Source organism: Doryrhamphus excisus, chromosome 18 (genome assembly GCF_030265055.1).
Source record: "Doryrhamphus excisus isolate RoL2022-K1 chromosome 18, RoL_Dexc_1.0, whole genome shotgun sequence".
NCBI classification, from domain to species: Eukaryota; Metazoa; Chordata; class Actinopteri; order Syngnathiformes; family Syngnathidae; genus Doryrhamphus; species Doryrhamphus excisus.
The window spans coordinates 5,674,610-5,695,247 of record NC_080483.1 but is presented as its reverse complement, the minus strand read 5'-3'; the positions used below and the strand labels follow the sequence as shown (position 1 = coordinate 5,695,247).

Here is a 20,638-nt window from a genome sequence, read left to right as displayed (position 1 = left end):
CTCCCTCAAACAGACCCATCAAATATTCATGAGGAAGCTCATGTTTGGTAAATTCCACTCACATATTGTAAGTCAACAACAGGTTTAATAGGTACATTTATTTTAGAGCAGTAAATTACATCCAAAGGGGATAAACAACTTCACAGCGGGAATGAATGGCAGGAAACATCTAGAAGGGAAAAAAAAAGAGAAATGTAAGGAAGCATTCATTCTGAAATGAACAACTATTTTATAGAAGAATTGAAATAACATTGACTGCATCCATGAATCGCTGTCGGTATTTGCTGACATTTCCAAGCAGAAAAAGTAATGGTAATAGTCACATGACAAATAGATCAAGAAAAGACGCACCAGCTTTACTCGCCAGAAGGACGCACGCTCTCAAAGATTCCCGCTTCCCTCATGGCGTTGAACTCCTTCACGGAGTCGTACTGCTTGTAGAAGTCGGCATATGCTTGCTTCCTGGGTTCTGCCACCGTGTACTGAGCAGCATTAAAACACACTTTATTTTGCATGAAAATGAATTAATGTTTATGGGTCACTTAAAACTACTTTGCTCTGTCTGAATTCCTGCACTTTTACTGTAACAATTTTGCTAGTCAATAATTGTGCTATAAAATATTGATATTAGAATTTTCTGTCTGTGCACGTGCATATTTTGCACCGTTTATATTTACATACCAACCAAACACACCTCCATCTGTAGTTTTTTTTGTCCCAGTTGAGAAATCAGTATGTGTCGGTGTTGATGCGCTCACCTTGGTCATTCTGATCAAAACGGAAATATTCCCACACTGGCATTCGCTTTTGTGTTAGCGTATGCTGGCTCACGAAGCTAACTTGCGAGTCCAATAGTCGCCGTCTTGGCTATGTAGCGAAAGTGGAGGAACAACCTTGACATAATGGCGGTCGAGGAGCAACTCATAGTGGTTGAAAGTAGTGAAGAACAAGGTACGCTACCCACTCATCCATTTTTATGCCGCTTATCATGCAGTGATTCGCAATTATCTTCTGTCAATCCTCCTCCAGGGGGATAGAGATGTTTGAGTTAGGAAGCAGCTACTGTCATTGGCACGTGCAATGCCTCAGTCCTGTCTCTTGATGAGACGTACAAAATGTTTATCTGAAAGCACGTTTTGCTTATTATGCATCATTTGTTTAAGTGGCAGGAACATTACAATGTCTTAATCAACATTGCTATATTCGGAGGTGTTGGAAATCACCATGCCAATCGCAAGCGCCTGTATGGGATTTCCAATCTAAATTAGCATCGAGCTAGCGCTTAGGTGAACTTGAAGCAAGTCATAACTGACATGCTTCAATTTTAGAGTGCTTCAAAGTAATATTTTTTACTAATTTTTTGAGAACCTGTTTGCTAAATTAGAAGCCAAACGTTAGCGGGCAAACAGAACACTGTCAATGCCCCACTCCAGAGACGGGCCCCACTATGTTCCAAAAAACAGGAAGTAAGTACAAAGTGCACACAGTATACTTAATGAAGTGTACTGACAGAAGTCTTCAATTTGCGCACATGATGATACAGCATCATCACACTTGTAAATATGATCAGAGTGATAACCATCCAACGGATGAACGTGGGCCAGTAAAAATTACTGAAGTTGCTTTTGAATAATGTGTGGATCACCTTGAAGGCTGCCGCAAACAGGAAGGACAGACCGAAGGCAATGGGGAGATGAAATCTCAGGCGCTTTGCCAGCAGACCCCTCATCATCGGCTTCTGCAGAGACATATTGGATCACCTGAAAAGAAAAGGGACAGCTCATAAGGGACACATGAATGCAAGAGCTGGGTGTCACAATAATTTGTAAAGGCAGAACCATGCAAGTCTTATGTCGGGTAATATAGCATTGAAACAACTAAAAATGTCAGCTTCTTTTTAAAATGCTATGGAGTTGTACTCAGTGGCACATTTAGTGCTAAAGCATCTAGGATAACATAGCTTGGCTACGAGATGAAGCAACGTTTATTCACATGGTGACCTTTGGTGTTTAAAATGGGGTCCCCATGTCAGGTCAGCACCAAAACAAAGTAATAAATAGCAACGTCTATTTATTTGCAATGTTAGGGCAATGACCGCATGATAAATATCCACAAACAGGACAATGTTCAGCCTAATTTCAAGCAACGACATTAAAGACTACCCTGTCTTCAAGTGTTGAGTTTGTGCTCTTTGACACTAATATCAACCCCCCCCCCACACACACACATTATCGACAAGCATTTGTAGCGTTCGCACATTTTGTTTTGCGTTTGCGAACAGACTACATGACAGCAAAAATAAGCTAGCTGTGGCGCGACTCGCTAAGCTAACCGCTTCAGAGCTTGAAACGTTAACACCACAGCAATTCACCAAATGATTCAGAGCTAGTAGACACAATTAAGAAGATAACTGGGACCGTAATTACCAGAACACCTCGACTAGTGACTTTAAAGTGTCTAAATGACAAGTTTACTCACAAGTTGAACTCACGACCTTCACGGAATCAGCTAGCTGGCTAACACACTAAGGATGAGGTCCGACGGTGAACTTCTTGTTCGTGACCCTGAGCTTTTTGAAAAACAGAACACCGCCCCGAGCGGCCTGGCGTGTTCCTGCAACGTACCTCGAGAGTAGCATACAATGAGCACTGCTCGAAGTTAGTTAGCGTATCCTGTTTGCTAATAGCCGTATATCTAAGGGCTCAAATTATCGTACATAGTGGGATGTTTTCGTACTTTATCGTACTTTATCGTATTGAAATTATCGTACTTCTGGCGACGCTGATCACGAATATAACCATTGCTCATATGGCGCTTCTCATCTCAACACTGCCCCCGTGGTTTCCGGCGGTACTGCAAGGTCTGGCCACAGTGACAGACAAAAAACGGCGACGTCACCGCCCCGCCCATTTTTGATCGGCTCGACCAATTGAAGGTCGGAGCGTCACGCATAACTTGAATATTCATTAGATTTCGCGGGCTTTCTGTACCCCGTGACTCGTCCTGGCGCGAAAGGCAACAGTTTGCAGGAAGGAGTTGGAGCCCCAAGAAGAAGAGAAAGCAGACGACAACAATGGCGGTGAGTTTTTTTCACTTAATGGCCAAGGCATTCCGCCGTCCAGCAGCTCGCTAATGATACGTTTTTGTGAACGAGTGTGACATTTAATCACATATTGGGGAGTTTAGCTAGTTACGTTAGTTAAAAATCGTCAGCCATAAAATGATCGAGAGCAAATGTGTCTCATGAAATGATCCGGAATATAATTATTTTTAATATTTTGATTCCTTTATGTGTGTTACCATTGATTTAACAAAACACAATTGTTATTTAGCACGACACGCGGTGACACGATGCACTAGCCAGTCCACTTCATTAGGTACACAACCACATCTGTTTCAAGCATTCTTTGTCAAGACAGACGTCATCTCATTGAAGTGGCCAGTGATGTAAACAAACTCACGATCAAATCACGATGTTACTTCCGCAAGAGAAGTCAGAATGTTAGCAGGCCATGATGGAAGTTGTGATGTCTAAGTGAGCAAAAAGAATGGAAAAAAGTGTCGTGTCATGTTGACAGGATTCATCCGAGTCACAGCACATGGCCACCAGCCCCAGCCGTGTCCCCAGGAGGGGAGACCTGACCTCCAGCCCAGGAAGAGATCTGCCACCCTTCGAGGATGAATCCGAGGGTCTTCTGGGGGATGGGAACCTGCCTGTAGATGAGGAGGAGGAGGATGGCGATGGAGAGGAGCTGATCGGGGACGGCATGGAGAGGTGAGGAATTATTTTGCCGGCCGGAAAGAGGGGAATTCTCACAAATGTTTGTCCGTATTTGAAGGGACTACCGGGCCATCCCGGCATTGGATCAGTACGAGGCAGAGGGTTTGGACTTGGATGACGAGGATCTGTCGGAGCTGTCCCCTGGAGCTCGGGCGGCCGCCGAAGAGGCCATGAGGAGGAGGGATCGGGAGCAGGGTCTCAGTGGGCGGCTGAGGAGAGGATTGCTGTATGGTGAGCCTGTGAATGTTGAATATTCTCAAACACTCTAGAACAGGGGTTCCCATATGGTTTCAAACTAAGACACGCATTTTCCAGTGATCATTAAGATCAATACACACTTTTATTTAAGTCTTTTTTATTTTCATTTTTTTTACCCAATTCATTTTTATTTGTCATTTTTAATTTTTGTTTTTATTTTTACACTTTTATTGAAGACATTTTGACATACTGTTTTTACACCAAGTTATTTTTATTTTAAAGGATTTTTTTCATCATTTGTATTTTATTTGTTTACACTTATGTCAATAATGTAATGTTTATATTTATTTTCTTTTATTAGTCTTTCATTATTTATTACCTATTTATTGAAGACATTTTTATTTTTATGCATTTATTTTTACACTCATTTAAGACATTTTTATTTGTCATATTTTTTATTTTACACATTTCTATTTTTACTTTTTACACTTGTATTTAAGTCTTGTTTTCAAATAATTATTTGTTCTTAGTATTCTGCCTTATACACTTATTTCAATAAAGTAAAGTTAGTATTATTTTCTTAAACTTTTTAAATTAAAAAATATATATTTATGGGCCATTTATTCTAGTAATTTACTTTTTATGCAAGTAATTTTTTATTTTTGTTATTACGCTTTTTATGTAAGACTTTGATTTTTTTAACGTTTTTATTTCAGTCATATTTTTACAATATTTCACATTTTTGTTTTTTACACCTTGTCATTTTTGTTTTCATTTTTGTTTTTATTTTGGCATTAAATAATTTTTATTTGTTGCACTTCATTTGTATTTCATTTTACACTTATTTAAATACTGTAAAGTTTGTATTTATTTTCTTACACATTTATTATTGTATTAATGTGATTTTTTTAACAAATGTGTTCATTTTTAATAATTTATTAATTTCGTCAATGTATGTATTTTTTCAAATTGTCAAAAAAAACAACAAATCAAATATTTGCATTGTACACGTACCAAGGAGGAAGATGACTAAAATATGGACACTAAATGACTTAAAAAAGGGTTATGATTGGCTTGCATTCTGCTCCTCAGACAGCGAAGACGAGGACGATGAGCGGCCAGCGGCGCGGCGAAGGCGCCTGGCCGAGCGGGCGGCGGAGGGTGGGGCAGAGGGCGAAGAGGAGGAGATGATCGAGAGCATCGAGAACCTGGAGGACATGAAGGTTTGTCTGTGTGTGTGTGTGTGTGAGGCGTCGTCTTTCGCCGACGGTCTCAACTCAAGCGCTGCGTTCGCCTGCAGGGTCACACGGTGCGGGAATGGGTGTCAATGGCCGCTCCTCGGCTGGAGATCTACAACCGCTTCAAGAACTTCCTGCGCACGCACGTGGATGAAAGCGGCCACAACGTGTTCAAGGAGAAGATCAGCGACATGTGCAAAGGTAGCTCATCTCCAAGTGTGTGAGTGTGTCCTGGCTCTTCCGCTAATGTGTGTGTGTGTGTATACAGAGAACAAGGAGAGTCTGGTGGTCAATTACGAAGACCTCGCAGCCAGGGAACACGTGCTGGCTTACTTCCTGCCTGAAGCCCCCACTGAGATGTTGAAGGTGAGTGTGTTGGGACCGGTCCTTTCACCAGGCGAAAGTCCACCTGGGTTTCAGGTGAAATGAGTCTAGGAGTCTCAAGGACAGTTTACAAATTGACTTCAAAAGTAAAAAGGTGGTGTCCTCCCGGTGGGGCTGGGGAACGCCCTGGTGTCCTCCCGGTGGGGCTGGGGAACGCCCTGGAGGAGGTGCCTGGGGACCGGGAAGTCTGGGCTTCCCTACTAAGACTGCTGCCCCCGCGACCCGGATAAGCGGAGGAAAATGGAGGCCGGCAAAATGGTGGAATCATTTTCATTTATTATGTGATGAATTATGAATTATTATGCCCAGAACTGGTCGAGTGGTTAGCGCGCAGACCTCACAGCTAGGAGACCAGGGTTCAATTCCACCCTCGGCCATCTCTGTGTGGAGTTTGCATGTTCTCCCCGTGCATGCGTGGGTTTTCTCTGGATACTCCGGTTTCCTCCCACATTCCAAAAACATGCTAGGTTAATTGGTAACTCCAAATTGTCCATAGGTATGAATGTGAGTGTGAATGGTTGTTTGTCTATATGTGCCCTGTGATTGGCTGGCCACCAGTCCAGGGTGCACCCTGCCTCTCGCTCGAAGACAGCTGGGATAGGCTCCAGGACCCCCCACGACCCTTGTGAGGATATGCTAGGTTAATTAGCGACTCCAAATTGTCCATAGGTATGAATGTGAGTGTGACAACAAAAACACCTTTATTCCACTATGAAGACATATATGTGCCCTGTGATTGGCTGGCGACCAGTCCAGGGTGTACCCCGCCTCTCGCCCGAAGACAGCTGGGATAGGCTCCAGCACCCCCCGCAACCCTCGTGAGGAAAAAGCGGTAGAGAATGAATTAATGAATGTGCCCAGAACGAGAAATATTATGTTCTAATCTCGCTTTATCTTGTGACACCACCACCAGTGAACTACAGTTCACTCAACACTTTGCAGCAGGAAGATGCTATGACAAGACATGATGTTGTGTGTTGATTTTTTCTTGTCAAATGACTATAGATTTTTTTTGGTTTTCTTGTTGAATTATATTTTTAGAAAAAAAATTGGCCGTGGGTTGCAAATGACCCCCGGACTGGTTTAAAGCCTCTTCTTGTGGCCGAGGTTTGGGTTGTTGGCTAACCTGCACGCTCTTTCCGTGAATCAGGTGTTTGACGAGGCGGCTAAAGAAGTGGTGCTGGCCATGTACCCTAAATATGACCGCATCGCACACGAGATCCATGTGCGCATCTGCAGCCTGCCCCTGGTGGAGGAGATCCGCTCGCTCAGGTAAGCAGCTGGTCACATGACCGATGGTGACGCCTAAGAGAAATGATACCCGCTTCTCGTCAAGAAACCATAAAAAAAAAAAAAAAAAGACAATTTCTTTTCTTTTGTCCCCAGGCAGCTCCATCTGAACCAGCTAATCCGCACCAGCGGGGTGGTGAGCAGTTGCACGGGCGTGCTCCCCCAGCTTGGCATGGTCAAGTACAACTGCAACAAGTGCAACTTTGTGCTGGGCCCCTTCTTCCAGTCTCAAAACCAAGAGGTCAAGCCTGGCTCGTGTCCAGAGTGTCAGTCCCAAGGACCCTTTGAGATCAACATGGAGGAGGTGAGTGCGCCTCCGCTGGAAGCTACTTTTACAGCAGTGGTCGGGACCCCAGACTTGAAAGACTTGAAAATATAAAGAATACTTAAAATAAATACGACTTCAACATGTCAAATTCCTGAAAAGTGTAAAAAAATAATACAATTATTTAAAATTAATAATGACGTAATAAACAAGACTTAAATATGTAAAAAAAAAAAGAAAAGAAAAAATAATTAAAATATCAACATTAAAAAATGACTTATTGACGGTAAGAAAATTATTAAACATTTATAATAAATACAAATATAAAGATAAAAATAACCTAGAAAACAATACATTTATAATAAATAAAAAAACAAGACTTAAATGTGTAAAAAATTTTAAGTGTGAGAATGAGAATAATCCAAATAAATCTGACTTCATCATGCAAAAAATGATTTAAGTTTAAAAAATACACATTTTAAATTAAAGTAAAAATATCATAAAACAAGACTTAAACATGTAAAAAATTGCAAAGAATAATTTCAATAAATATGACCAACATATAAAAAAAACACTTAAAGTGTTAAGAAATAAAATCAACGAGGCGTAAAATAAATTGAACTTGTAAAAAAATTCAAACAAATCACTTCAACATGTACAAAATTAAGTATGACAAATGTAAAAATATAAATAAAGTAGAAAATGACAAATTTAAAAAACAGACTTAAAAGTGTAAAAAAAATACATAAAAATTTATTTATACATTAAAATGGAAATAAAGACAATAAACTTGTGTAATAAAGTAAAGAAATTTAAAAAACAATTTAAACAATAATAAAAATGCAAAACAAATAAAAAATGACTTGAGTAAAGTGGGTCATGACTTGATGACCGTTGTGGGTCCCAAGTTGAGACCATTTGAGAACCCCACTCTACCGTATGCCTCGCCGGATCATCTGTTCAAACGAACCGTGCGGTTTCCCTTGCAGACAGTGTACCAGAACTACCAGCGAATCACCCTTCAGGAAAGTCCCGGAAAGGTGGCTGCTGGTCGCCTCCCCCGTTCCAAAGACGCCATCCTTCTAGCGGACCTGGTGGACAGCTGCAAGCCAGGAGACGAGATCGTGAGTGGATGTCCTGGCGTGAAGCCGAAATGGCCGCCGGCCGGACTTTAAAGCATTTCCTGTCTTCAGGAGCTGACCGGCATCTACCACAACAACTACGACGGCTCTTTGAACATGGCTAACGGCTTTCCCGTATTCGCCACGGTCATCCTGGCTAATCACATTACTCGCCGTGACGAGGGCGTTGCCGTGGCCGAGCTGACGGACGAAGACATCAAAGCCATTGTGGCGCTGTCCAAGGACGAATGCATCGGCGAAAGGGTGAGTGGACACGCACGCACACTTCCTGTCTGGGTGCGTCAGCAGCCCATTGTATCAGTGAAAAGAACCACACCGATATAATCCGATATCTCATTTTTATGGCAGTATTGGTCGACCGATATATTCGGGCATCCCTAATTACGCCCGTGGTGTGAAGAAGTTCAACATTTACGATTCCATAATTCTTCCTTCTTTGTGTGTAGATCTTTGCCAGCATGGCACCGTCCATCTACGGTCACGAGGATATCAAACGAGCGCTCGCCTTGTCGCTGTTCGGAGGAGAGCCCAAGAACCCTGGTAAGAAAAATAACAAGATGAATGAAATGCTGTCAGACTTTTGGGATGTGGAAAATGGAAAAAAAGTGTTTCAAAGGGTTGAGCACCACAAAATGAGTTATAATAATGATAATCCTGCCATTGGCTGGCAACCAGTCCAGGGTGTACCCCGCATCTCGCCGAAAGACAGCTGGGATAGGCTCCAGCAAATTTACAACAAGTTGTACATTTATGAGACTAGCGTAATATTAACTGATTCAATCCCAACCATTTTTCAAAATGCATCTGGCAAAATAATATGGGAATAAAATCTAAGGAGTAAGTTGAAATAGTTGCAAAAATGGGGGAAACAGCTATCATGTTACTGGAATAAAGTCAAAATATTAAGAGAAAAAACTGTCAGAATTTTACAAGAATAAACTCACATGAGGAAAATATGAAATGGTAAAGCAAACATTTTTTTAATTTACGAGTCATTTTAATATTTTTTTAAAGAAAAGTCATAATTTTTAGAAAATGAGGTTGGGGAAAAGTTACAATATAGGAATAAAATATTGCGGAAGAAGCTTTACGAAGATTATCGAAGAGGAATTTTGAAATTTTTTCAAAGTTTTTTTTTATATTTTTTATTTTTTTCATTGTTTTTATTTTTCTTCTTAAATTTTAATAAAATATTTACTCTCTGGTATTTTATGTATTTTTTTTATTTATTTATATATATATATATATTATTATTATTATTATTTTTTTTTATAGACTATATACTTACTGGTATTTTATGTAAATTTTTTGGGTTTTTTTTGTTTTTTTAATTTAAATTTTCCTGTGCTGGAATGCACGGAAAAGGGAAAGATTGTGGATTAAAAAAAAAAGTACACTTTCCCTATAAAATTAAAAACTAAAGACACACCTTTTTAATCAGGCTTTTAACTAATATTTAAAAAATCTTTTTAGTCTTATTTTATGCTCTTAGTCTTTAGCTTTTAACTCCAGTATTTCCTCAGGGGGGGTCCTCCACACTGGGGGCTGTGTCGGGTCTGCTGGGGGGGTGCCGTCCATGGGTCCCTTCGACCCGGCCGTCTGGGGGTTTCTCCCTTTTGATGTGGGGGGTCCGCCCGTCTGTCGGAGTCGGGGGGGGTCCGGGTGCTGGTCCCTTGATGGCACGGCCTTTAATTCTTAAAACACTTTGTGTTGCATGTCTTTTCAGGAAAAGTGCTCTACAAATAAAGTTGATTTGAAAATACGTTTGACAAAATATCCAAGTGGCAAAGCTGAAGTTTTGAAATATGTTGGAAAAGCAAATAATGCTGTCTCTTTCCTTCTGTGATGATGATGATGATGATGATGATGATGATGATGATGATAGGGGGTAAACACAAGGTGCGTGGAGACATCAACGTGCTTCTATGTGGAGATCCCGGAACAGCAAAGTCTCAGTTCCTCAAGTAGGTTTCTTCTGGCTACTCACGGATATATTTCATGATTATATGACTATCATAGAATTTGTTGATGCCGTGTGTTTAAAGGTATGTGGAGAAGGTGGCGAGCAGGGCGGTGTTCACTACGGGTCAGGGCGCCTCAGCCGTGGGCTTGACGGCGTACGTGCAGAGACACCCGGTCAGCCGTGAGTGGACGCTAGAGGCCGGCGCGCTCGTCCTGGCTGACCGCGGCGTCTGCCTCATCGATGAGTTTGACAAGGTGGGCGGAGCCCCGACGTCACAACCTAGCCTCGGGAGCTTCTGGTTGCACGGTCAACTCTGTTTCTGTTTCTCCAGATGAACGACGCCGACCGCACCAGCATCCACGAGGCCATGGAGCAGCAGAGCATCTCCATCTCCAAAGCTGGCATTGTCACCTCACTGCAAGCACGCTGCACCGTCATCGCCGCCTCCAACCCCATCGGTAACTTCTGGAAGCTTCTCACGTCTAGCGTTACACATGGTGGATTTGAATAGCTGACTTTCCACTTCCACCATTTGATGTTGTCTCATTGGTGTCCAAAGTGCGACCCGCGGCACATTCTAAAAATATAATATTACAGGAAGCCTTTAAAAAAAAATGTAAGTGAAAATATTAACAGTTATAATCTAACACAAAAAAATCTAGAATGTTACCAGGATATGGTGATATAATGTACTATATTAGAAGACAAATATGAGAAACAAGAATAAAGTCAAAATATTGGAATGAATGTCATGAGAACATTTGAAATTGGAAAAAACAACGGCAAACTAATCATTTTAATGACAAAATCAAAATATTGAGAGGAAAAAAGTTGTACTATAACCAGCAAAAATATACTTATACTTATAAATAATATTAATAATATAAATATCGTGTGTGTGTGTATGTATGTGTGTGTGTGTATGTGTGTATATATATATATATATATATATATATATATATATATATATATATATATATATATATATATATATATATATACACACACACACACACACACACACACACACACATATACGGCAAACTAATCATTTCAATGACAAAATCAAAATATTGGGAGGAAAAAAGTTGTATTATAACCAGCAAAGGTGAATAAATATTATTAATTATATTATTATTAATTATAAATAAATATAAATATTGTGTGTGTTTATAAGTATATTTTTGCTGGTTATAATACAACTTTTTTCCTTAATAATAAAATAAATATCGTGTGTGTGTGTGTGTGTGTATATGTATATGTGTATATATATATATATATATATATATATATACATACATATACACACACAATATTTGTTTTATTAATATTATTTATAAGTATATTTTTGCTGGTTATAATACAACTTTTTTTCTCTCAATATTTAGATTTTTGTCATTAAAATGATTAGTTTGCCGTTGTTTTTTTCCAATTTATTAATAAATTAATAAAATAAATATCGTGTGTGTATATTATATATATATATATATATTATACACACACACTATTTTATTAATAAATAATATATTTTATATATAATATTATATATATGTTTTATATTTTATTAATATAAAATAATATCTATTGATATTTATTTTATTAATATTATTTATAAAAAATATGTTTATTCTTTCAAAAGTCAACTGTTGCTTTTTTTAATTTTCCAAATTTATTCTCGTAATATTAACTTGCCATAAATTACAGCTTCATTTGTTCTGGGGTTTTTTTGCATACTTTTTTTTTAATGTCTTTAATATTTGCACTTTATGCTCTTAAAATGCCATTTTTCAATGACACTCGGGTGCACTTAAGTGTGCAAATTAAGACAGTTTGTATTGATTATAAAACTGACCACTGATTGGCTTGTGGGCGTGTCCTTCCAGGCGGCAGGTACGACCCATCTCTTACCTTTGCTGAGAATGTGGACCTGACTGAGCCCATCGTGTCCCGTTTTGATGTTTTGTGTGTCGTCAGAGACACTGTGGACCCAGTGCAGGTACACACACACACGCTCATTTTCAGTTGCCCACCCAGCAGAGTCTCTATGAAAGGTTTTCTTTGTGTGGCGAGCAGGATGAGATGTTGGCCCGCTTTGTAGTGGGCTCCCACATGAAGCATCACCCCAGCAACAAGGAAGGGGGCGTGGTCCTGGAGGAAGTGGTTCTGCCCAACACGTCCAATGTGCCGCCCGTTCCCCAGGAGCTTCTCAGGAAGTACATCATTTACGCCAAGGAGAGGGTACGGCTTGTCCGTTGTGTGTGTGTGTCGGGTCATGTGCTCGTCACGTGATTGACAGCAGTGTTGGTGCAGGTTCACCCCAAACTCAATCAGATGGACCAGGACAAGGTGGCTCGCATCTACAGTGACCTGCGCAAAGAGTCCATGGTGAGTCCGCCCACGTCCTGGCGTCGTCCTTCAAACCTTCTAATGCACGCACACTTCGCCAAAACAGGCCACCGGCAGCATCCCCATCACGGTGCGTCACATCGAGTCCATGATCCGTATGGCTGAAGCCCACGCCAAGATGCACCTGAGGGATTACGTGCTGGAGGATGACGTCAACATGGCCATCCGCGTCATGCTGGAGAGCTTCATAGACACGCAGAAGTTCAGCGTGATGAGGAGCATGAGGAAGGTACAGTACATCTGCTCGCTGACTTTAACGGCATTAAAAGGAAAAAAAAAAAAGTTCTAGTCTTCAAGGCGTGTGTTTATTCTCTGCAGACCTTCGCTCGCTACCTGGCGTACCGCAAAGACAACAACGAGCTGCTGCTCTTCATCCTCAAGCAGCTGGTGGCCGAACAGGTGGCCTACCAGAGGAACCGCTACGGAGCCCAGAACGACACCATCGAGGTCTCGGAGAAAGACCTGCAGGACAAGGTGACAACAGCGAAAAACGCGTCCTCGGTCAGCCAGTGTAAAAACACGCTAATGAGACCCAAGCTAACAAAACGCCATGCTAATCCCCAGCACCCAGATGTTAGCACGCTAACACGAATGTGTGCTAAATGATGTCCCTGTCCTCCCCCAGGCGAGACAGATCAACATCCACAGTCTGTCGGCCTTCTACGACAGCGAGCTGTTCCGCAGTAACCGCTTCAGCCATGACGGGAAGAAGAAACTGATCCTGCAGCAGTTCTAAGAGCCGCTAGCGGAGGTGGCGCGTGTAAATATGTGTACATGTTACATTGTTCTCATCTTCAACTCCTCTTGATTAAACTTGTCTTTGTTAAACACTTTTTTTCTGTTTTCTTACATCAATGCATTTCATCATGGGGTATCATGTGGGTGTCATTTTCTGAATTTGAAAACTACAGGCAGCACTTGAACGCAGTATCAAGCCGAACCGATTCAGCGTTCAGCAGCGCCCTCTAGCGACAATTTCCGTGTCACTTTCTTTACTACTGCTCTATTGGCTGCGGATGGAAACTTTAAGTAGCACAGACATCTAAAACTGAAACACTCCAAACGTAATGAAAGGATTAGAAACGTCAAAGTTGATGCGCGTGAACGCTGATGCCAGAAGTGTTCGCAGGACCGAGGAGCACTTCGCACGAGACGCAGCCCTCCATCCGTCAACTGTGTAAGCACGTGCCGCTTCCACAGTGAGCGAGCACGCGCATAGGCGGAGTCTCGAGCGTGCACTCGTGCACATTGCCAGGCTGCTGTGTCCACAGGAGGACCAAGAGGAGGAGGAGGAGGATGAAGATGACGACTGCAGCGGACATGGCGGGCCTGCTCCTCTTCATCTTCATCACGCTGATGGGTCAGGCTTCTCACACGCGCACACGCACATCTGGGAGCGCGTCAAGGCGGGAACATATGACACCCCCCCCCCTACCATGTCCCCCGTTAGAATGTTGTTAATGCTATTTATTTACATGTACATCCACGCGTGGGAGGTGCGCTGCAGCATCGTGCTCGCGCACACGTGCTTGATGTGATGAATTCATGTAACCTCGTAATGACGGCTTCTATGATGATGACGATAAAGACGTTTACGATCGACCCTGAACTCATCACTCAGGGACACTTCAATAGGTACACCATCTAATATAAAGATTATTAGAATGATTGACAGTTCGCAGAGCTTTGTGGTCACTGTGTAATTGTAAATGTTGCTAATATTTTTCCCCCAATGAGAAAGTGTCCTAGTCATGGGGCGGGGAGTTTTAGACATCATACTGCAGTCCACCTATTGATTTAGAGTCAGGATCGGTACAGTCCATCTATTGGTTCCGAGTCTATGTATTGATTAGATGCAGGATTGGTACAGTCCATCTATTATTAGCCAAGCTTGGTACAGATTTTGAGTCCATGTATTGATTTTGGGTCCAGATCAATACAGTCCGTAATGATTTTGAGCTAGGATCAATACAGTCCATCTATTGATTCCGAGTCTATCTATTGATTAGATGCAGGATTGGTACAGTCCATTTATTATTAACCAAGCTTGGTACAGATTTTGAGTCCATGTATTGATTTTGGGTCCAGATCAATACAGTCCGTACTGATTTTGAGCTAGGATCAATACAGTCCATCTATTGATTTTGAGACAGGATCAATACAGTCCATCTATTGGTTCCGAGTCTATTTATCGATTAGATGCAGGATTGGTACAGTCCATGCTTGGTACAAATTTTGAGTCCATGTATTGATTTTGGGTCCAGATCAATACAGTCCGTACTGATTTTGAGCTAGGATCAATACAGTCTGTCTGTTGATTTTGAGTCGAGATCAGTACAGTCCCAGTCCAGCTCTTGGTTTTGAGTCCAGATATTGAGTCAGGATGGATCCAGTACGGATCAGTCCAGTCCATCTACTGATTTTGAGTCCAGATCGATACAGTCCACATGAGGATTTTGGGTCTATCTATTGATTAGATGCAGGATTGGTACAGTCCATCTACTGATTTTGAGTCCAGATTGGTGCAGTCCACATGATGATTTTGAGTCCATGTATTGATTTTGGGTCCAGATCAATACAGTCCGTACTGATTTTGAGCTAGGATCAATCCAGTCTGTCTGTTGATTTTGAGTCGAGATCAGTACAGTCCGAGTTCATCTCTTGGTTTTGAGTCCAGATATTGAGTCAGGATGGATCCAGTACAGATCAGTACAGTCCATCTACTGATTTTGAGTCCAGATCGGTACAGTCCACATGATGATTTTGAGTCCATGTATTGATTTTGTGTCCAGATTAATACAGTCCGTACTGATTTTGAGCTAGGATCAATACAATCCATCTATTGGTTCCGAGTCTATCTATTGATTAGATGCAGGATTGGTACAGTCCATCTATTATTAGCCAAGCTTGGTACAGCTTTGCTTTGTGTCCATGTATTGATTTTGGGTCCAGATCAATACAGTCCGTACTGATTTTGAGCTAGGATCAATACAATCTGTTGATTTTGAGTCAAGATCAGTACAGTCCATCTAAGATTAGTACAGTCCATCTCTTGGTTTTGAGTCCAGATATTGAGTCAGGATGGATCCAGTACAGTCCATCTACTGATTTTGAGTCCAGATCGTTACAGTTCACATGATGATTTTGAGTCTATCTATTGATTATATGCAAGATTGGTACAGTCCATCTATTATCAGCCAAGCGTGGTACAGATTTTGGGTCCAGATCGATACAGTGCATATATTGATTTTGAGCTCTGATCAGTACAGTCCAGATACTGATTTTGAGTCCAGATCAGTACAGTCCGTCTATTGATTTAAAATCCATCTACTGATTTTGAGCCCAGATTGGTACAGTCCACATATTGATTTTCACCCAGGATCAATACAGTCAAATCTATTGATTTTGAATCTATCTCTTGATTTTGAGACTGGTCCATCCACCCATGGATTGATTCTTGTTATCCTCTATGAAGACGTTGTTGAAGTTGAGCCTTGGTGGAAGTCTCCTCTCTCGTTTCAAGCCGTGTTGTCTCCTGCAGCGTTCCCGCTGTCCCAATCTCAGTACCACCATCAAAGTCCAACCCAGGAATTAGTCCCACCCAGACCTGAGCTGGTTCCGGTACAGTCCGACCGCAGGAGCCCAGCACAGACCCAGCAGACATCTCGGACCAAAATGGACTCCTGGCAGGTAAGAACATTCCTGCTCCTCCCATAAGTCCGTCCAACTTCTTTGTGCTTCTTCTTCACAGGATCCAGACGGGAACCGAACACGTTCCTCGGACTCTCCGAGCCTCCATGGACCGACCGGGGAGTCCTCCATGGAGGCTTCTGGTTTCTTTGGATCGGACACAGAAGAACGAGACGGAGGCGAGGATGGTGGAGCGGCCCGAGACAGAAGAGACGGAGGGGACGAGTGGATGGACGTCCATCATGTCTTCAAGAGGACGAGAGCTATTCTGGACTTGGATGCTATGATTGGTTGGTGAACATGACTCACTGGCCACTTCATTAGGCACACCATTGAATCATGCTGATGTAGGAGCGCTTTGACCCGTTGACTAGAGTGGTGAAAGATGCTATGATAGGCTGTGATCACGGTCACCGTGTACCTAATGAAGTGGCTGTCAGTGTCCGAAACTGCTGGTGTGTTCCTCGACATGTGATTGTGACATTGATGGCGTCCTGCAGGCTACAGTCCTCCGTCCCCCCCCCTCCATGCTGGGTCTCAGCAGCAGCGTGAGGAGGTGATGGACAGCTAACGAGCTAACTAACGAGCTAACCAAGCAGCTAACTCACTAAGCTAACTTGCTTTTGTTGGCTTTCAGCTTTGGGAGGCGGATGCTCACTCCAGCGGTTTCGGGGCCCTCCGCTCCTCTTCGACATCACCCCCCCCTGAGTCTGACACAGGCACAGACTTTGGTCTGCTAGGGGTCAAAGGTGAAGCGGCACATGGAATGGAAGGTTCTGGCTCATTTTCTTTTCTTGATGTTGTTTTTGTGTCGGTGCAGGCGAGGATGAAAGACATGTCAATGTTACTGTGGACCCCCCCGACAAAGGTAAGACACCCCTCTCCCCAAAGACACTGAATGGGTACACCTTCGTCTTCATCTTCTTCTTCACCCACCCGCCTACCTTTCATCCAATGGACACTTAGCTGGCACAACGTGGGACTGGCTGGCCACGCCCCCTCAGCAGGCGCAGGTACATTCACAGTTTTTGGTTTTGTTTGGAATACAATATAGGCTGTTCATAGGGCAGGGGTGTCTGTATGCAGAAAATCAATATCAAATATCACTTTGATATTTTATACATTACGTACATTTAATAATGAAGCTGAATATATATTTAAAGCCAAATATATTATATACATTCATTCATTCATTTTCTACCGCTTTTCCTCACAAGGGTCACGGTGGGTGCTGGAGCCTATCCCAGCTGTCTTTGGGCAAGAGGCGGGGTACACCCTGGACTGGTGGCCAGCCAATCACAGGGCACATATAGACAAACAACCATTCACACTCACATTCATACCTATGGACAATTTGGAGTCGCCAATTAACCTAGCATGTTTTTGGAATGTGGGAGGAAACCGGAGTACCCGGAGAAAACCCACGCATGCACGGGGAGAACATGCAAACTCCACACAGAGATGGTCGAGGGTGGGGAAAGACAAAATAAGAAGCCAAAAAGTTACCACTTCCACACAAAATAGGAGGAGAACTCATTCATTGATTCATTTTCTATTGCTTATCCTAACGAGGGTCGCGGGGGGTCCTGGAGCCTATCCCAGCTGTCTTCAGGCGCGAGGTAGGGTACACCCTGGACTGGTGGCCAGCCAATCACAGGGCACATATAGACAAACAACCATTCACACTCACATTCATACCTATGGACAATTTGGAGTCGCCAATTAACCTAGCATGTTTTTGGAATGTGGGAGGAAACCGGAGTACCCGGAGAAAACCCACGCATGCACGGGGAGAACATGCAAACTCCACACAGAGATGGCCGAGGGTGGAATTGAACCCTGGTCTAAATAAGAATACAGTACAATATATTTAAAATGTTTAATACTATATAGGGCATGGTGGTCGAGTGGTTAGCGCGCAGACCTCACAGCTAAGAGACAATGGTTCAATTCCACTCTCAGCCATCTGTGTGGAGTTTGCATGTTTGCATGAGTTTGCATGTTCTCCCCGTGCATGCGTGGGTTTTCTCCGGGTACTCCGGTTTCCTCCCACATTCCAAAAACATGCTAGGTTAATTAGCGACTCCAAATTGTCCATAGGTATGAATATGAGTGTGAATGGTTGTTTGTCTATATGTGCCCTGTGATTGGCTGGCCACCAGTCCAGGGTGTACCCCGCCTCTCGCCCAAAGACAGCTGGGATAGGCTCCAGCACCCCCCGAAACCCTCGTGAGGAAAAGCGGTAGAAAATAAATAATATATATATATTTTGCATATTTTGCAGGTCTTGCATGTATTTATGCATGTGATGAACATGTGATGTTTGTCAGGTGGCGTGTGTGGACTGGACGCAGCCCGACGGACACGGCTACGTCATCCTCAACATGACACACAACCTCAACTGTGTAAGTACACCTCATCCTCGCGCTCATCTCACTTAAATATGTGTGTGTGTGTGTGTGTGACACAGGAGGAGTTCAGTGTGGATGGCGGCGTGCGCCTGCTTAAGACGATGGAGCATCTGTTTGCTCGCAGGATGAAGAGCCCAGAGGGAACATGGCGACTTTACCTGAGCAAGCCCACACACCAACAGCGTCAGATGCTCATGCATGTGAAGTCTGAACATGGTACACACACACACACTATGTTTGTTCTTGTCATTATAACAGTTTGGAGCAGTGAGGTGGTCTATGATATGTTGTGATGTGTCCTGCAGGCGTGATCTCCACCCAGGTTCTTCTGAGTATGCTGACAGAAATGAGCATCAGTTTAAATAAGGTAACCTCCCGGAACTTTCTCCCGTGGGTTCATCCATGTGGGATCGGTTTGAAAACGGGTGATTTTCTGGTGCCGCCAGGTGGGCGTGCAGAACTACGGCGCTCCCAGCACGTGTCCGCCTCGGCCCAGTCAGACGCACAGTGACTACAGCAAACTCTTTGTGGTTTTGGTCATCATTGGGTCGGTCTGCATGGTCATAATCGCGTCAGGGTTTTTCTACATCTGCTGGCAGAGACGGCTGCCTGCTACCAAGAGCACGGTAAGCTAGCTGGGAGCTGTACTAGCTAGCTAGAAAGTACGCTTGGGCTAACACGTCTGTCGCTGTGCAGTTTCGCGCAGAGGAGCTTCATTTTGTGGAGAACGGTTGCCACGACAACCCCACTCTGGACGTGGCAGGCGACAGCCGGTCCGAGACGCAGGAGAAGAAGCCCAGCGCCAACGGACTAGCAGGCGGGGCCGAGGGAGGCGGGGACGAAAGCAGTGGCTGGCAGGTGAGTTGGCCCGCAGAGTGGCTTTATTTCGCCCGGCAACAAGCACCTTTTCTTATGCCTGCAGGTGTTTGTGAATCAAGCAGCGGCCGAGGAAGAGGAAGAGGAAGAGCAGGACACACACCTCTGATGACATCATCACAAGGACTTAGCCGTGCTAGCTGCTAGCTTCTGATCAGCGTTCATCACTTTGAGATTTGATGGAAATGAAGCACTTTAAAGCCTGAATTATGCTTCGGCGTCACCACCAGTTGGCTCCTCCTCCTTCAGACCCTCCGACTGAGCTTCGGAAAGATTAAAACTTTATGTCAACGGCGCACCAAAACACAAGTAACAACTTTGACTCAAATGAAGTAATAATAAATACCAGCTGTAGTTGCGTGCGCTGCCCACTAGTGGTTTGGCAGAGAACTGCAAGTCACTGCAGAACTGGAGCAGAATCAAGACGCCATCAGAGGGACCGGTTTGGTGCCGACTCTGAAGCGTGGTTCAAACATTACACGACAGCAGAAGATAACATTGCCGCTGTTAGCTTAGCCTGCAGCCGTGTGTGTGTGTTATGCTAACTGGCAGCCATTTAATAAGAGTAAGAAAATACATTATGTTAACTGAGATAGAACATAAAGGATGGCCAGTGGGCTACATTGTGCTCGGCTACCAACATCCGTATGAAAGTTGAGGTGAAATGGAATTGAGCGCCTGTTAAAGTGCTTGCGGCTGAAACGTGCATGACAACAAAGCTTGATGTACATATAGACTTCAAGCCCGTAGAATAATACTGGATGGTAAATGAATACTGTTCCTCATAAAGGTCAATGCTCTGCACACATGCGCACTGCATCAAGGAGAATGTTGCTACTACAAATGAACAAAAACGTGAATAAATCTTCATGAAATTCAACGTTTGCGTTTGTTTGCTCTGTTAACGCAGTCACTTGTATGTAACAGCTCTCTTATTCATTCGCAGTCATTAAAGTGCTTGGAATAAAATCCGATTTCTAACATTTTTACTCTA

General features: G+C 43.0%; 3 protein-coding genes across 5 annotated transcripts; 2 read left to right on the top strand and 1 right to left on the bottom strand.

The window, feature by feature from the left end:
* Nucleotides 1-65: 65 nt before the first annotated feature.
* On the bottom strand, nt 66-2,643 carry LOC131105906 (cytochrome c oxidase subunit 6C-1). The gene is made up of 4 exons (XM_058054405.1): nt 2,479-2,643; nt 1,646-1,760; nt 352-482; nt 66-169 (listed from the first exon to the last, which is right to left on the bottom strand). The coding sequence occupies exons 2-3, from the start codon at nt 1,748-1,750 to the stop codon at nt 357-359; spliced, it is 231 nt and encodes a 76-aa protein (XP_057910388.1). The 5' UTR covers nt 1,751-1,760; nt 2,479-2,643; the 3' UTR covers nt 66-169; nt 352-356.
* A 296-nt stretch (nt 2,644-2,939) lies between these two features.
* mcm2 (minichromosome maintenance complex component 2) lies at nt 2,940-13,484 on the top strand. The gene is made up of 20 exons (XM_058054367.1): nt 2,940-3,079; nt 3,579-3,775; nt 3,840-4,012; nt 5,072-5,202; nt 5,280-5,418; nt 5,486-5,583; nt 6,752-6,873; nt 6,988-7,195; nt 8,146-8,280; nt 8,350-8,541; nt 8,745-8,838; nt 10,184-10,262; nt 10,344-10,515; nt 10,593-10,719; nt 12,145-12,257; nt 12,335-12,499; nt 12,572-12,646; nt 12,714-12,896; nt 12,986-13,141; nt 13,293-13,484. Exons 1-20 carry the CDS (start codon nt 3,074-3,076, stop codon nt 13,401-13,403), a joined length of 2,676 nt encoding a protein of 891 aa, XP_057910350.1. The 5' UTR covers nt 2,940-3,073; the 3' UTR covers nt 13,404-13,484.
* Nucleotides 13,485-13,674: 190 nt separating this feature from the next.
* Nucleotides 13,675-20,567, top strand: podxl2 (podocalyxin-like 2). 3 transcript variants are annotated; one of them, XM_058054386.1, is made up of 13 exons: nt 13,676-14,027; nt 16,209-16,357; nt 16,419-16,647; nt 16,858-16,913; nt 16,995-17,106; nt 17,178-17,225; nt 17,324-17,370; nt 18,688-18,762; nt 18,828-18,984; nt 19,074-19,135; nt 19,215-19,394; nt 19,465-19,626; nt 19,691-20,566. In XM_058054386.1, the coding sequence occupies exons 1-13, from the start codon at nt 13,964-13,966 to the stop codon at nt 19,751-19,753; spliced, it is 1,404 nt and encodes a 467-aa protein (XP_057910369.1). In that variant the 5' UTR covers nt 13,676-13,963; the 3' UTR covers nt 19,754-20,566. The 3 variants fall into 3 exon arrangements, with proteins under 3 accessions (XP_057910368.1, XP_057910369.1, XP_057910371.1); XM_058054388.1 differs by lacking the exon at nt 18,688-18,762; XM_058054385.1 differs by lacking the exon at nt 17,324-17,370 and having other exon boundaries at nt 13,675-14,027; nt 18,688-18,984; nt 19,691-20,567.
* Nucleotides 20,568-20,638: the final 71 nt, after the last annotated feature.

Excerpts from the sequence above, each read along its gene's own strand:
- LOC131105906 (XM_058054405.1), bottom strand. The coding sequence starts at position 1,750 with ATGTCTCTGCAGAAGCCGATGATGAGGGGTCTGCTGGCAAAGCGCCTG. Across the intron at positions 483-1,645 it reads TGTTTGCGGCAGCCTTCAAG|TACACGGTGGCAGAACCCAG; the intron begins GTGATCCACACA and ends AATGCTGCTCAG.
- mcm2 (XM_058054367.1), top strand. Across the intron at positions 12,500-12,571 it reads TCATTTACGCCAAGGAGAGG|GTTCACCCCAAACTCAATCA; the intron begins GTACGGCTTGTC and ends GTGTTGGTGCAG. Across the intron at positions 12,897-12,985 it reads TGATGAGGAGCATGAGGAAG|ACCTTCGCTCGCTACCTGGC; the intron begins GTACAGTACATC and ends TATTCTCTGCAG.
- podxl2 (XM_058054385.1), top strand. The coding sequence starts at position 13,964 with ATGAAGATGACGACTGCAGCGGACATGGCGGGCCTGCTCCTCTTCATC. Across the intron at positions 17,107-17,177 it reads TGGTCTGCTAGGGGTCAAAG|GCGAGGATGAAAGACATGTC; the intron begins GTGAAGCGGCAC and ends GTGTCGGTGCAG. Across the intron at positions 19,136-19,214 it reads TGAGCATCAGTTTAAATAAG|GTGGGCGTGCAGAACTACGG; the intron begins GTAACCTCCCGG and ends TGGTGCCGCCAG.